We start from the raw sequence: 13,507 nt of genomic DNA, 5'->3' as shown, positions 1-13,507 counted from the left end.
AGCAGGTTCTGATTGTTGGTTTACACCAAGTTCTAGGAGTTTTTAAGGCAATTCCTACACATCAGGGTCATGGGCAGTGGGACCATGAGAGATCCTCCAGCTCTTGGAGGAGGTCAAGTATTGAACACCAGATGTTTCCACCCAAACTTGAAGTTCTCCAGCAAGCAAGAGGAGTGGCAGAGCTCTCCAGTTCATCAGCAGGGAAAAACCTTGAAATAAAGGCCCATTGTTATGAGATTGCCCTGAAGCATCACATTTATCAGGAAGTTTTATCACCCTTGTGAGCTGTTATTGATACTGCAACAGTCTAATTGAACTCACAGAAAAAGCCTGAGAAACAGGAAAAATGTGCCTTTAAAAATGTGGAACCAACTGGAAGAATGTCACACAACACACCCAGAATCAACATTTCTTGCTACCCAGAGCACTGGAATCTCCTGAGGCAGCACTGGAGGCTGTGAGACTTGTTTGGATTTTTTATTCTTGTATTCTGCAGGAAGGTTCACAGAGCCCAGGATGGTTTGGGTGGGAAGGGACATCAGAGCCCCCCCAGTGCCACCCCTGCCATGGCAGGGACACCTCCCACTGTCCCAGGCTGCTCCAACCCCAGTGTCCAGCCTGGCCTTGGGCACTGCCAGGGATCCAGGCTGGGCACCCTGGGCCAGGGCCTGCCCACCCTGCCAGGGCACAATTCCCAATTCCCAATTTCCCATCCAGCCCTGCCCTCTGGCACTGGGAGCCATTCCCTGGCTCCTGTCCCTCCATGCCTGTCCCCAGTCCCTCTGCAGCTCTCCTGGAGCCCCTTCAGGGCCTGGGCTCTGGGTGTCCCCACTGGTGCTGGGGACAAAAGGAGGTTGCCATTGATCATAACTGGGAACACTTGGTGTGGGTGCTGGGGAAAAGCTGTGCTGCAGGTGGTGTGTGACTGGAACAGAACTGCAGAGAGGTGCTGGCACTGCTGTCCTTGGGACAGTGAGAGAGCCCAGAGAGCCCAGATTACCACACAGGGTCACAAACACAGAGCCTGTGCTCCACAGCTGCCTCAGCCTTGCTGCTGGTCCTGGGTGCCAGGGCAGGACCTGAGGGGGGGATCCCATTTCCCAGAGTGTCAGAGCTGCTCTGGATCCCATCTAAAGCCCTGCAGTCAGGGGAGATTCCTGCTGGATGAGGTCTCCTTATGATCCTCAGAGCATCTGGAAGCTTTCAAAGAGTTTCTAACCCTGCAGCTGGGGGAGAGGCAGAATGTGTGGGTGACAGAGGTGGTGTGAGAAGCTCTGCTCTGAGCAAGTGCAGGTGCTGTCACCCAGCAGCTGCCAGAGGTGACACAAGGACTGTCAGTGCTGTGGTTTGGCACCCTGGGGCCTGTGGGGCTGCTGCTCCAGCTGCTGGCAGAGCTCTGCTGCAACCTCAGCTCTTTTCCTGCAAATCCTGGTGCTGTTCTCCATGCTGGGCTGGAGCTTGGAACAACCTGGGGTAGTGCAAGGTTGTTGGAATAAGGAACATATTAAATATTCCTTCCAACCCAATCCATTCTGTCATGCCATGACCCAAACCCAGGCAGCTCCATCTCCTGCTCTCTGGCTGGGCTCAAGCACACTGGGACACAGCCCTGAGGCTGGGGACACATCCCCGAGGCTGAGGACACAGCCCTAACACTGGGGACACATCCCTAACACTGAGGACACATCCCTGAGACTGGGGACACATCCCTGAGGCTGGGGACACATCCCTGAGGCTGGGGACACAGCCCTGAGGCTGGGACACATCCCTGAGGCTGAGACACATCCCTGAGGTTGGGGACACATCCCTAAGGTTGGGACACATCCCTGGGGCTGGGGACACAGCCCTGAGGCTGGGGACACATCTCTAACACTGGGGACACATCCCCGAGGCTGGGGACACATCCCTAACACTGGGGACACATCCCTGAGGCTGGGGACACATCCCCGACCCTGGGAACACATCCCTAACACTGGGGACACATCCCCGAGGCTGGGGACACATCCCTGAGGCTGGGGACACATCCCCGAGGCTGGGGACACATCCCTGAGGCTGGGGACACATCCCCGAAGCTGGGGACACATCCCTAACACTGGGGACACATCCCCGAGGCTGGGGACACATCCCTAACACTGGGGACACATCCCCGAGGCTGGGGACACATCCCTAACACTGGGGACACATCCCTGAGGCTGGGGACACATCCCTAACACTGGGGACACATCCCTGAGGCTGGGGACACATCCCTAACACTGGGGACACATCCCTGAGGCTGGGGACACATCCCTGAGGCTGGGGACACATCCCTAACACTGGGGACACATCCCCGAGGCTGGGGACACATCCCTAACACTGGGGACACATCCCCGAGGCTGGGGACACATCCCTAACACTGGGGACACATCCCTGAGGCTGGGGACACATCCCTGAGGCTGGGGACACAGCCCTAACACTGGGGACACATCTCTAACACTGGGGACACATCCCTGAGGCTGGGGACACATCCCTGAGGCTGGGGACACATCCCCAAGGCTGGGGACACAGCCCTGAGGCTGGGGACACATCCCTGAGGCTGGGGACACATCCCTGAGGCTGGGGACACAGCCCTAACACTGGGGACACAGCCTTAAGGTTGGGACACATCCCTGAGGCTGGGGACACGTCCCTGTGGCACATGGCCACCTCAGCTGAGCACACACTCCCAGCCTAATGCTGTTGCAGGTTTCTGAGCCCCTCTGAAGGAACACACAGCACTTCTGCTCACTGAAACAGGAATGAGACACAGCAGACTTCCAGAGAACTCCCATTCCTGCTCCATGCTGTCCTGGACAGACCCAGAGGAAGCACAAATCCCAAAGAACCAGACAGGATTTACTTTTGCTTTTGCCAGAGGTTTGTGTAGCTAAAATAACGAACTAAGTAACTTTGTAGCTCAATGGGAAGATCAAAACAGCTCCCTGGAGATGAAAGCCCTTGCCAGCACACCCAAGGAATCAGGAGTGTTGGAGGGACTCCTTTAGCTGAGGCTCCACACCTGAGCTCCCTCTCAAGTGACAGAGGCACACACACGTCCTGCCATGTGCACAGGGATGGAGGTGACAGCTCAGCTTCTGAGGAGCTCCTAATCCCACTTGGAGAAGGGAGAGGAGAGGATGGATTAGACACAGCCTGCAGCAAGCCTTGGAAGGTGTGAAATCAATGCTGCTACCTGAGGAACTGGAAATTTCTAGGTACTGCTACCAGCATTCCAATGAGCTGAGTTCAGGCATTTATTACAGATCTGCAGTCATGAAAGTGCAAAGCAGTGCCCTCACTGGGTGCCAGGTGTCACCTCCTGCCCTCAGGGAAGTCACCTGCCATGAGGATTTGGTGGTGAGGAAGAACAGGTACCATGGCCTGCTTGGAAGGGCAGGAGATGACACCTGGCACACAAATATGTCACACACCAATAGGTGAGGTCCTGCTTCCAGGAGCCCAAAGTCAGCACCTGAAGGGAAATGAAAAATCACCTTTAGTGTAGAAGATTACAATGGTGAGACCTGAAGGGAAGTGTAAAATCACCTTTAGTGTAGAAGATCACAATGGTGAGACCCCCTTAATGCACAACCATCTCAGGGCAGAATGAGTTATTTGGGAGCAGGTACACCCTGTTCAGGGAATGTTGTCAGGAAACAGAGGCAAGAGTTTGCTCTCACAAGGTGCAGATGAGCCATGAGAAAGCCCAGCCTTCCAGAACCTTGCACAAATCCAGTGGCTGGTGCCATACCCTGACCCAGGCCAGGTCATCCACCCACCTGGACTCACTGAGATGACACCTGGGCTCAGCAGAGCACCAGCCACCTTTGGAACCAGGCTTTTAAGGGTTGTGAAGCTCAGATCTGAGGCCAGGACAGCTGCCCCAGGCATGATGCTGATCCCAGCACACACAGCAGCAGCATGCCACACCACAGCCATGGTTTTGGGAAGAGACCATTTCCAGCACTCCTCCTATCCAACAACAGCTTCAGTGGATCCAAACATGAAAGCACACCAGTTTGAGAAGCATCCTTGAGGCAAAAGCTGTACAGGTATGGATCTAAGTGTAGAAAATCCACACCTGTTGGCTCCCAAGAAAGCAGGTGTCTCTCTGGGAGCACAAAGTCAGATTTTGGAAGTGCAAGACACAAACGAGTGCTTCCCCAGGTTACAGAGAACAGTCACAATCCCAGTGGGAGAGAAAGCCTGGAGTTGTTTTAGCTAGAGAACAGAAGCAAAACATGCAGAGACTTTAGTTAAACCCACACAAGACTTGTAGTCAAACCCACGCAGAGGGAGAGGAAAACCCACACAGCTGAGCTGCACCGAAACACCAGACGTGCAAGGCAACCTGCAGAGCAGCTCTGGTCTCTTCCCTGCTCTCCAGGGCCAGCCAGGGAATTCCCTCAGCACCAGGAATTTGCCAAGCTGGTTTCTCACAAAGCTTCTGTCAAGCACTTTACCCCCCTTGCAAGAGTTACACAAACCAAGGCTGAAATCCTTCTCCACTTTTTGTTCCATGACTTTTTGATGGCACTACAGGCTGCCACTGCTGGAGAGTCCGTGCAAGCTGCTCTGCTCTGCTGTGCTGTGCTGTCTGGGCATTTCTCAAGGCCAGGTGGGATGAATTTTGCTGGCAGAGCAGCCCTCTCCCAGCCACCATCCTTGTCAAGGCTTTCCTGCTCACCAACAAGCAGGGACACGCTGCCTTTCCACGCTCCAGGGAGGAGGAGCTGTGGGTACCCAGGGTGGGGAGAGCCCACGCCCTGCTCCAGGGCTGCAGGGACAGGGAGCAGGGCCTGCCAAGGCAAAACCCTTCCCAGGCAGCAACATCTGCCTTCATTCTTCAAGGTAGGGTTGATTCTTCCTATTCCCTGATGAGGTTTTCATCAATAGGCTCTCAATCAATGCCCTAATTAAATATCAGTATTGACTTGAAGAGTAGAAAAGATCAAGTGTTTTCTCAGGGTAAAGAGAACTGGTGAATCACAGGATGGTTTAGATGGAAAGGGGCCTTAAAGCTCATTCCATTTCACATCCTGCTACGTGCAGGAACTCCTTCCACTATCCCAGGGTGCTGCAAGTCCAGCCTGGCCTTGGACAGCTCCAGGGATGCAGGGGCAGCCACAGCTTCTCTGGGCACCCTCTGCCAGGGCCTGCCCACCCTCACAGGGAAGAAAATCTTCTGCAGGAGCATAACAGATTTTCTTTTGAAAGACATAAACCAAGGGAGTCAAGAAGAAAACACTTCTCTGCAGCTCTCAGTCTGTTTATCACCCAACAAGGCACTAAAAACCAATCATTGGCTACTTCAAACAAAGGCTGTGCTCCTGCTTAGGCGTTCATGAACAAGTTTGTACCGACACCAACAGACATTTTGTTTGGCCTCTGAAAATTCACAAGCAGCCCACAGATCACGAAGCCTGTGCTCCAAATCTGTACACACATTACCCAGAAAATATCAGGGACTTCCTAACTCTTCATCTCTGTCACTGCTGAAGTGACAGCTCAGTTCCCTCCTGGAAACAGAGCTGCCTTAACTGGAGCAGCCAACCTGGGCACCCTGCAGGGCTCCTGACTGTGCTCAGCACATTTGGGGAGCAGCTGCCCCTGAGTTTCAGCTGCACATCAGCAACGTGTCAGAGCAAGGACAGAGGAGCAGCAGGGCTGCCAGCACAGACTGAGCCCAAGGAAGCAGCTCTGCAGTGCTCACGTCCTTCCCTGACCGGCTCTGCCCGAGGCACCGACAGCAACAGCAGCAGGAGAGGAGCGAGCCCAGTTTGGGGTTTGTTTCATACTGGGGCAGGGAGGAGGGAAAGACAGGCACTGGAACTGCTGCCAACAGGTCTGTGAATGTGGAACTGCAACCAGAAAGGGAATTCTCATGGGGAACCTCTCAGGGCCAGGGCAGTGCCCGTCCCCTGTGCTGGCACTGCTGGGGCACCTCCAGGGCTGGGGGCAGCTCTGGGCCCCTCCTGACACGAGAGACCTGCAGGGGCTGGAGCTGGGCAGGGAATGGAGCCCCAGGAGGGACTGAGGGAGCTGGGCAGGGAATGGAGCCCCAGGAGGGGCTGAGGGAGCTGGGCAGGGAATGGAGCCCCAGGAGGGGCTGAGGGAGCTGGGCAGGGAATGGAGCTGGGCAGGGAATGGAGCCCCAGCAGGGGCTGAGGGAGCTGGGAAGGGAATGGAGCCCCAGGAGGGGCTGAGGGAGCTGGGCAGGGAATGGAGCCCCAGCAGGGGCTGAGGGAGCTGGGCAGGGAATGGAGCCCCAGGAGGGGCTGAGGGAGCTGGGCAGGGAATGGAGCCCCAGCAGGGGCTGAGGGAGCTGGGCAGGGGCTCAGCCTGGAGCAAAGGAGGCTCAGGGGGGCCCTTGTGGCTCTGCACAAGTCCCTGCCAGGAGGGCACAGCCAGGGGGGGTTGGGCTCTGCTCCCAGGGAACAGGGACAGGACAAGGGGAAATGGCCTCAGGCTGGGCCAGGGCAGGCTCAGGGTGGACACCAGGAGGAATTTCTGCATGGAAAGGGGGCTCAGGCCTTGGCAGGGGCTGCCCAGGGGGGTTTGGGGTGCCCATCCCTGCAGGTGTCACCTGGATGTGGCACTGAGTGCCCTGAGCTGGTGACAAGGTGGCCATTGGGCACAGCTGGGACTGGATGGGCTGGGAGAGCTTTTCCAGCCTCAGGGATCCTGGAATTCTGAGTCCAAGCACCATCTCCTGTGCTGTTTCCATCCCCTGCTGCCCTACCACTCCACCAGCACAGATTTGGAGGGTAATCTGTGAGGAGCCCCATCAGGGAATTGATCCAGCTCAGCTGAAAAAACAGCCACAAAGTTCCACAAAGACGTTTGCAGCCAGCTCAGTTCCTCAGCTCCTCACCACAGCCATCCCCAGCTTCTCATCAGCTCTGTGAGGCGTGTGCAAAACTGCTGCTCATTATTCACTGCCCTACATGAGAAAAAAATCCCCCAACACTCACACACAAAAGCCCCAAAAAACCCCACAAAAGAAAACCCAAACCAAACCACCCTTTCTGTACAGTATCACACAAGTGCAGCTCGCTCTGTAACCCCTCCCCTGGGTGTCCCAGCAGACAGAGGAGAGGACAAACCCCCATTCTAGGCCAAACAATGCTTGTCCAGCCTCCAGCAGCCCAGAGCTCAGGGGATTCCCGAGCTCCAGCTTGCATCCAGAGCACTGCATTCACTGCCCACCTACAGATCCACTTCCATTTTCTACTCTCATTCTGAACCCAGCCATCTTTTCCCCTCCAGAATTCCCCTGGCAGCCAGTCCTGCAGCACAGCCACCTCCACGTGGAAATGACTTTGGCCTCCCCTGCTGCCTGATGGGTTCAGGTCACAGAAACGACTGAGCAGGAGTTGGGATCAGGGGGGCTTTGCTGGGCCAGGGTTTCTTTCTGGGATTTTTCCTTGTCTAATTCACCTGCTCCAGGCCAGGAGTCAGAAGCAAGGCTGAGCCCACAGCCTGGGCACAACATGAACACAACTCACAGCTGCTGCTGCTCCTGCAGAGAGGATACAAAAAAGGGATGGAATGATGGAATGATGGAATTATGGTTTGGCTTCAAGGGACCTTGAAGCTGATCCCATTTCACCTCCTGCCATGGGCAGAGATCTTGCACTCAACCATGATGCTCCAAGTCCTGTCCAAGCTGGCCTAACACTGCCAGGATGGGACAGGCAAGCCAGTGCTTCCCTCTGGTGCAGTAACCCCTGCCTTATTTAAATCCTGAAACTACTTGTTTTTCAAACCTCATTCTGCAACAGCAACAGCATCTTCACCACTCAGACCATCCCTTGCTTCCCAAAATTTGGCAAGTTTTTCCCCATTCTCTACCTGGGGATCCTTCCTTCCTTCTGACACTAACATATCACAATCCTGAGTGAACAAATCCTCCCAGGATGCACAAACAAACTTGGATTTATTACCTGAGCACTCTTGAGGACTAATTTTTAAAAATTTCAGTGCTCCAATGTGCCAATATGAAGCAATTTCAAAGCAAGTGGTTCTAACTCAAACCCAATTCTAATAAAGGCAAAAGAAACAATTAAAAATAATTATTTCATCCAAATATTTTTCCTATACTTTCACATTTCAAATATCAGTTTTGCATGCTCTTAGCACAGCTTTGGTTGTGTTCAAAATGAAACAAACCTCAAAAATTACTGGTTTTTATCTCTGGATTTGTAGACTTGCAGCCAGGTGAGTAAAGCTCAGGAACACAATTTACAGCTGCACCTCCAGGAGGGATAAAGATCCAGAGAAGTTTTACCTTCCACCAGGAGCACTGGGAGGGATAAAGATGCAGGGAAGTTTTACCTCCATCAGGAGCATGGGGAGGGATAAAGATGCAGGGAAGTTTTACCTCCACCAGGAGCATGGGGAGGGATAAAGATGCAGGGAAGTTTTACCTCCATCAGGAGCATGGGGAGGGATAAAGATGCAGGGAAGTTTTACCTTCCATCAGGAGCACTGGGAGGGAATCTCCCAATGTTCACACACCCTTTGTTCTCCTGAGCTGTTACTAGAGATTTCATGAGAAAACATTTTTTGTGACTCATCTTCATTTGCATTGGACTTAGTCAGACAACAGTGATTACATGCTTAGGCTCAGTCCTGGCATTTAAATCTTTCAGCAGCCATCCTGGCCAGAAGAGCCTCCCTCCCTACCTGTTCCCAGGTGCTCCACAAAGTGTGCACAGCTCCTATGGGTCCTTTATGCACAGCTCACTTCAAACCACCAACAACCTGACACACTGAGTGCCAAGAAAGGGATATTAAAATATAAGATCTCAAGGATATGCTGCCTGGAAGTCACTCATGCTAACCTTTTTAACATTCAAAATAAAGACAATCTGCTGGTAGCAGGGAGAGCACTAAAATGAGAGGAACAGCAGCAGTGCCAGAGGGGCAGCTGCACCCACTCACTGACCCTCAAGCACCACAGTTCTCATAACCAAATACCATAAAAATAATTCTTGCACCAGAAAATTGCTGAAGAACAGTTACAATTTAAAATCATTTGTGATGGACTAAGCCTTCCAAGGTTTCTTCCTTTTGTACCTGCAAAGAGCAGGGCAGGGCTGGAGGCCCAGGCCTCCCCAGGGAGGTTACCATGACTCTGGGATTTCTTGCAGAAATGCCATCTGGAATATTTATAGTGCCTGAGAAGGGGCAATGAAATCCCTCACGCTGGCACCTCAGCACATCCAGAAGCTTAACTGCTGCTTTAGCAGGAAATATTAGATTGAAGTGACTCAAAGTCAAAGTGAGAGTATGTCAAGTGACAGGGCCAGTAAGTTATCCCCCAGCAGCCATCATGGAGCAGGATCAATGTGCAAAGATGAAATCTGAAGGGATAGAAATGACTGACATGAAGAAGAAATGCTCTATTAGGGTGTCTTCCCTTACACATGCAATCAGGCCTTTGGTTTCAGAGAATTAAAACCTTCTCCCCATGCCTCCTCCTTAGACAGAGGCCAGTTGCAACATTCCTTGAGATCCTTCAAAAGGAAAAGAGATCCTTCTTTTCCTTCCAAACTAAAGCCTGAGCCTTCAGTGCTTGAGGGGAACCTTCAGAAGAGCTCACAGGGACTTTGGACACGGCATGGAGGGACAGGAGCCAGGGAATGGCCTCAAAGTGCCAGAGGGCAGGGCTGGATGGGATCTTGGGAATGAGGAATTGTGCCCTGGGAAGGTGGGCAGGGGCTGGGATGGAATTCCCAGAGCAGCTGGGGCTGCCCCTGGGTCCCTGGCAGTGCCCAAGGCCAGGCTGGACACTGGCACACCCTGGGACAGTGGGAGGTGTCCCTGCCATGGCAGGGGTGGCACTGGGGGGGCTCTGAGCTCCCTTCCCACCCAAACCAGCCCAGGATTCCATGAACCAGTCCCTGCCTCCAGCCCCCCCAAACACTCAGAACATTTCACGTGTGTCCCAGGCTGCTGGCAGAGCTCTGAGCAAAGCCAGGGCAGGGAGCAGAGCTGCTGGGGTTATCCAAACACAGGAGAGCCTCAGCCAAGCACCCAGTCACCTCCTGTCACCCACTGTGTACACAGGGCTTTGGAAACCACATTTCCTTGTTGCTACAGGTCAGAGACTCCATGGGAGGCTTTCCCTGAAACTCTGCTCTTCCAGCTGCAAAACCAAGCAGGGCTGGCAGGGCTGGGATTTCCCTCCATGGAAAGCCCCTTTCCAGGTTCCTGGATTGTCACTGCTGCTGTGGGGCCAACCTGGGCAAGTGGGAGAGCTGCTGTCACCAGGGGAATTTGAAATCCCATTTTCAGCCAGATTGCTGCACTGTTTGGGATAGTGCAGAGAGAATTGAGTGGGCCTGGATAAAACTCAGGTGTTTGGATTCTTCCTTCAGGGATGGGCTGTTTCTCCCAAGGAGAGTCTCCCTTACAGCTGACAGTGTCTGTACAGGACACTTCCCTCAAGGTTTCCCCATCAAACTTACAGAAAACTATGGAAACAACACATTTAAGGCATCTTTGGGCAGTTAAACACTACACAGAAAATCAATTTATACACCAACACCTGCCAAATTCCACTGTGAAGACACAAACCTCACAGAGCTACCATCACAGACACCCAGTTCAGAAATCAGGGAATGAAACACCTCTGCCCTCCAGTTCAGGCACTGCAGAAACAAACAGCCACTGGTCTGACTGCTGGGAAACACTTCCAAAATCTGCACGTGCACACCTCCTACCCAACCTGGTGACACTCCTCTTGAAGGGCCCAAAGCTGCACAGTTAGACCAGCAGCTAATTCTAATTACTAAATCACTAATTATTAAAAGCACGAGTTGTTGGAGCAGGAGCCACTGTGCCTGCTGACTTTTTAACTATGACGTTGACTATTTTTAACTTAGAGAATTGAAATAAACCTTCCCAACGAACTCCAAAGGCAAGGAATGTCATGTGATCCCAGCAAGGATCTGCCCAGCAGTGCCAAAATACACCCTGGCCACAGCAGCAAACCCAGCTGGCCTCCCAGAGCCAGGCCATGCCACGGGAAGGGACAGCATTAACTGTCACACACTGCCCCAAAAATTCAGCAAAATGCCAAGTTGGGGCCCTGAGAGGTTTTAGGGAATAATTTTCTCGACACTTAGCTGTCACAAAGGTATTTTTTTTTCACTTTAAATTTCCCAAGCCTTGCTTAAGAGAGTATTTTTACATGTTCTAGTCCGAGGTGCAATTTTTGGGTGCTGTTTCATCACAGATAAGGAAGTGCACAGGGGTGAACACACCCAGCACTAAGATCTACACTGACACTCCATGTTCCCTCAGCTGCATGACCAGTGACTTAAGGGATTTACAGCAAACACAAAAGTCAGATCCAGTTCAAAGCCCTCAAAATAATTTTCTTTTTTATCCAGATGTATCTGCGTGTGTTACACCAGTGGCTGCTGCAAGAAAAGCTGAGACAGGAATTTCCCTTCATTTTCAGAGCCAGTCACCAAGAAGGTGAGAAGCTGACCTGAACTGTTCATCTGCAAAGAAAGATGTTCAGGAAAGCCCTGAGATACACCTGGATGGAAGGATACTGGGTACCAGGCCCGTCCCGTGGCACAGATTGCACGGAAAAGGCAAAGACACATCCCCATTCATGATGTCACAGCAGCTCTACCTTGGTCAGGAGGTGCCGAGGGGGAAAGGACAGCTTTGTTGGGCGAGAACACAGACCCCACCCACGAGCGCGATGGCTCCTGAGCCACATCCCGAGCGCTGCAAACACGGGCACGGCGATCCCAGCGGCCCGCAGGCACCGGGATTAGCGCTGATGGAAGGGGCCAGGTGGGCTCCGGCGGCTGGCACGGGGCGTGGGGGACGAGCTGCCAGCGCAGCCCCCGCGGGGGGGACAGCGAGGGTCGCCCAGGGTCACCCAGCGCCGAGGGAGGAACCAAAGCCACCCTGCCCTGCAGCGGGGGCGAGGCGGCGTCGGGCGGCACCGGGGCGGGAGGGGGACACGGGAATGGGGACGGGGGACACAGGAAGGTCCTGGAGGGACACAGGGGGTTCCTGGGGGGGATACAGGAGTGGGGCAAGGGGGTGACACAGACACGGGGCTGGGGGTCCCTAGGGGGGATTGGGGGGTCACAGGAGATTCCTGATAGGTGACACAGGGGGTCTCTGGGGGTGACACAGGCCATCCCTAGGGATGACACAGACACGGGGCTGAGGTCCCTGGGGGGCTCACAGGGGATTCCTGATGGGTGATACAGGGTGTCCCTGGACAGGGATACAGGAGTGGGGCTCGGGGGTGACCCAGGCTGTCCCTAGGGGTGACTGGGGGGGTCACAGGGGATTCCTGATGGGTGGCACAGGGGGTCCCTGGGGGGGGGGGATACAGGAGTGGGGCTGGGGGGTGACACAGGCCATCCCTAGGGGTGACACAAACACGGGGCTGGGGGTCCCTGGGGGTGGCGGGGGGGGTCACAGGGTATTCCTAATGGGTGACACAGGAGGTCCCTTGGGGGCTGGAGATAATACAGGGGGTCCCTAGGGGGTGACACAATAACGGGGCTGGGGTGAACACTGGGGGCCCCCGGGGGTGACACAGGGACGGAGCTGAGCGGGATACGGCGGTGGGAACCGAGGGGTCCGCAGCCCCGCCATGGGCGGAAAAGCACTGACCAATGGTGGAGATGAAGGTGGTGTTGAAGGCATCGTCGGAGAAGCGGAAGAGGACGCAGGTCTTGCCGACCCCCGAGTCCCCGATGAGCAGCAGCTTGAAGAGCAGGTCGTAGGTTTTCTTCGCCATGGGGGAGGGCGCGGCGGCCGCCGCCGCCCCTCCTCGCCGCCTCCTTCACCGGGCCCGGCCGCTCCCGAGGGCGGCGGCGACGGCGGAGGACGAGGAGGAGGAAGAGGACGAGAACGACGAGGAGGAGGAGGGGGCCCACAAAATGGCTTCCTGTGGCGGGGCGGCCTCGCGCGCTCCCCGCGCCCGCGGCTCCTCACGGGGAGGCGGCGGCGCCCGCCCTCATAACCCCGCGCTCCGCCCGGGCTCTGCTCGGCTCGATGGGCCCCGCTTGTCGCCGGCCCTTCCCGGTTCTCCCCCGGGGCTCGCGGCGGCTCCTCAGAGGCGCTGCCGAGGCTGCGCGCGCCGCCTCCCCCGCCTCACGCACCGCGCAGGCCCGGCGGGGGCGCGCGCGCGCGTACGCCGCTGTGACGTCACCGGGGCGGTGCGGCGGTTGCGGGTGACGTCACCGCGCGGCCCCCGGAGTTCGTTCATTTTGTGCTGGTATTTTTTGCCCGGGATTCGCGGTCCGGGAGATGGATGAGCTGATGGATGAGCTCCGGGAGCGAGGATCTCGTGGGGTTTAACAGGACCAGGAGCTGGTGCTGCACTTGGGTCGGAACAAACCCTCGGATCCATCCAGGCTGGGGATGAGCACAGGGAGAGCAGCTTTGGGGTGTTGGTGGGTGAGAGGCTGGACATGCCCTGACCCTGAAAGCCCTCAGGATG

The 13,507-nt window shown here is 55.1% G+C and overlaps 1 protein-coding gene across 1 annotated transcript in view; it reads right to left on the bottom strand.

The window, feature by feature from the left end:
• Positions 1–13,179, bottom strand: part of RAB10 (RAB10, member RAS oncogene family) — a 48,118-nt gene extending 34,939 nt beyond the window's left edge. Inside the window, exon 1 of the mRNA XM_054652938.2 lies at positions 12,676–13,179. Within this exon, the coding sequence (XP_054508913.1) occupies positions 12,676–12,802 (127 nt within the window). The 5' untranslated portion in view covers positions 12,803–13,179. The remainder of the gene's footprint in view (positions 1–12,675) is intronic.
• Between the last annotated feature and the right edge of the window lie 328 nt (positions 13,180–13,507).

Source organism: Agelaius phoeniceus, chromosome 3, assembly GCF_051311805.1.
Source record: "Agelaius phoeniceus isolate bAgePho1 chromosome 3, bAgePho1.hap1, whole genome shotgun sequence".
Lineage (NCBI taxonomy): Eukaryota > Metazoa > Chordata > Aves > Passeriformes > Icteridae > Agelaius > Agelaius phoeniceus.
Note: the sequence above shows the minus strand (reverse complement) of the source record. Positions and strands in the feature narration are given on the sequence as shown.